The sequence below is a fragment of the Octopus bimaculoides genome, chromosome 1 (assembly GCF_001194135.2).
Source record: "Octopus bimaculoides isolate UCB-OBI-ISO-001 chromosome 1, ASM119413v2, whole genome shotgun sequence".
Taxonomy (NCBI): domain Eukaryota; kingdom Metazoa; phylum Mollusca; class Cephalopoda; order Octopoda; family Octopodidae; genus Octopus; species Octopus bimaculoides.
In genome coordinates, this window is record NC_068981.1 from 114,871,884 (window position 1) to 114,874,899 (window position 3,016).

Here is a 3,016-nt window from a genome sequence, read left to right on the forward strand (position 1 = left end):
ATATATACAAAGATATGCAAGTATATTCATGAGAACATACGTAAAACAAAACATACAAATCTGCACGTATACATACGTGCCTACATGCATACGTATACATACGTATATACATGCATACATGCATACATACATACATATATACATGCATACATGCATACATACATATATAAGAAGTAAGATGAGGATTCCGATAGAATGAGGTACTTGAAAAGGTATGCACCAGGTAGGGTTGGGTAATGTCAGTGGTTCCGGCCTACGGTTTGCGAGATTCGAAATATCAGATAGAATATTCCGGTTGTGTACACAGAGAAAACCAACCCTTTGACTATTTAGCGCTGAAGGTGCTGGCCCAAATTACGCGTAACTTTGGGTACATACATACACATACATGTGTGTGTGTGTGTGTGTGTGTGTGTGTGTGTGTGTGTGTGTGTGTATGTGTGTGTGTGTGTCTGTGTGTGTATTTATGTATGTCTGCATACGGAATCACACACACACATACACATATCATTACCTGGCGTCTCCAGCTCTACATTTTCCGTCTCTTCGGCCTCTGATTCTAACTCTTCTTCTACCGTATTCTCCTCGAATTCTAGAGAAATAGTAAGAGGAAACCTTTTATATAAATGTTTAATGTTAAATATTAAAAGTTTGCTATCTTTTTTTTTTTTTTTTTTTTTTTTTTTGTTATTTGAATATTTGCGACATTATACATAACCCATACACAATCATAGAACGCATCTGACATACAGATTTGAATATTTCTTATAGACTTTATGACACGCGTTCATGTAGGTTTGTATGTATGTATGTATGTATGTATGTATGTACGTATAAGTAATTCATACCTGGTGTCTCTAGTTCTACATCCTCCGTCTCTTCGGCTACAGACCCTAACTCTTCTGGTAATGTAGTCTCCTCGAATTCTAGAGAAACGAACAGGAGAAAACCTTTTTGTATGAAATATATATATATATAATATTTATAAACAAACCACAGACTTTTTAAGTTACGGAGAGTAAGTGACAATGAAAGTCTATGAGTACAACAACAACTATAATAATATATCGTAATAATATGTATTGTCCGATTTAATACGACATTTATATATAAACAAATTGACTGAAAAATGATGAGCTAACTCTAGCCCGAATCGAACCCACATATCTGCGCTTACGTGGCTACACGCGCTTCCGATTGGGCCAAACGTTCATCCATCAATTTTAGCCAAATGTTACGCATATATACATGTATGTGTACATATGCACGTCCTGTGTATGGCTTTAAATTCTGACCAGTAGTGAGGTTCCTGTTCGGGAGTTCTGAAATCATGGGGAGCGAGGAGTGAACTCTTAATTTCCATTACTCTCAGGGTCGTTCTCATCAAGAATGGTAATACCTGTAAGGGTCGCTTCTATGGGTTAGATAGATTTTTGTAAAGGTGGGTTGAGCTCCTTAACTGCAGTGAAAGCAGCCAATTTAAAAGGAAAACTCCAAAATTAATATACTCTTGTGACATGACCTAAACCAGTGCGGAAGTATATGGTTCATGAAAGTAACAAGAGAAATGTCCAATAACATAAATTCATAGTGTGGAGAAAGTTATCGCAAATCAGTGCGCATTGTGCCGTAGACGGAGATAATGGGAAATGATGATGATGATGATGATGATGAAGAGGACGACGACGATAGTATACGCACGCGCGCACAAGCGCATGCATACATACACGCATAGGTGCTCTCGCACACATACGCACATCTTTACCTGGTGTCTCTAGTTCTAAATTCTCCGTCTCTTCATCTTCAGACTCTAATTCCTCTGGTGTCGAATTCTCCTCGAATTCTAGAGAAATGGAAAAGAGAAGGACCGTTAATCAAAGTTGTAATATTAAATATTTAAAGATTTCCCTTCCCATTTTTTCTTTTGTTATTTCAATATTTGCGACACAATTCATAACCTATGCAAATCATACAATGCATATGACATATATCTCTTATAGACATTGTGACGCGCGTACATATATGCATGCATGTATGTATGTATGTATGTATGTATGTATGTATGTATGTATGTATGTATTATGCATGTATTATGTATGTACGTGTATGTAATTCATACCTGATGTCTTCAACTCTAAATTGTCCGTCTCTTCGGACTCTGACTCTAACTCTTCGGGTATTGTATTCTCCTCGAATTCTAGAGAAATGGAAAGGAGGAAACCTTTTATATAAAATTTTTCATGTCAATTATTTAAAATTTTTAATAGTAATTGAGTCGCAATAAAAACACAAATCACAATCATGCAAAGCATTTGGCATACTGATTTAAAATATCCATCAACCATTGCACATATTTAGGCATAAATACTAACCAGTCAACATGCATGCATATTTTAGACATATGTATGTGCGCGTGGATTCAGGGGCGAGTAAGATGTCATCTGCAATCTACACACCCATAAACTTCAACTCCAAGAAGTGTTTCAGTCTCTTTAGGCTTCCTTATTAGGAAATACTGATGAGAGATAACTTTTGGTAGATTATGAAGCCGTAGCTTTATCTTAGAACAATCAATATCAGTGACTGACTTGTGCTCGCAAACCACCCGGTCAGATCAAACATAGCATTAGTAACGCTAGTACAGCTTCATTATCTTCCCTGGGTTGTCTTCCTTCGGTATCTCATACAAAAGAAGGCTAAAGATCCAGAAACGCCTCGAGCAGCAGATGAGATATTTTCGCAACTTTTACCATAAATGAGAATGTTTTATCCCATGATAAATGCAGCGGTTATGCTGTTAGAAAATAAAATATGTCATAAACATGTTGGAACTAATCTTAAAATTTGTACAAATGTACATGTGTATTTGTATGTGCGTGTGTGTGTCTGCTTGTGTGCGTGTGTGTGTCTGCTTGTGTGCGAGTGTGTATGTATACATGCATGCATATCTCTACATATATATGTATGTATGTATGTATGTATGTATGTATGTATGTATGTGTGTGTGTATGTATAT

General features: G+C 36.4%; 1 protein-coding gene across 38 annotated transcripts in view; it reads right to left on the reverse strand.

Moving 5' to 3' along the window:
- LOC128248352 (retinitis pigmentosa 1-like 1 protein) overlaps nucleotides 1–3,016 on the reverse strand; it is a 157,439-nt gene that overhangs the window by 108,086 nt on the left and 46,337 nt on the right. For 29 of the 38 annotated variants that reach the window (XM_052969591.1, XM_052969602.1, XM_052969619.1 and 26 more), the window contains 4 exons: nucleotides 2,120–2,197; nucleotides 1,766–1,843; nucleotides 849–926; nucleotides 515–592 (listed from right to left, as the gene is read on the reverse strand). The exons of 2 other annotated variants lie outside the window; for them this stretch is intronic. In XM_052969591.1, the coding sequence (XP_052825551.1) occupies nucleotides 515–592; nucleotides 849–926; nucleotides 1,766–1,843; nucleotides 2,120–2,197 (312 nt within the window). The remainder of the gene's footprint in view (nucleotides 1–514; nucleotides 593–848; nucleotides 927–1,765; nucleotides 1,844–2,119; nucleotides 2,198–3,016) is intronic. 7 more of the 38 variants (XM_052969617.1, XM_052969609.1, XM_052969581.1 and 4 more) reach the window with 2 other exon arrangements.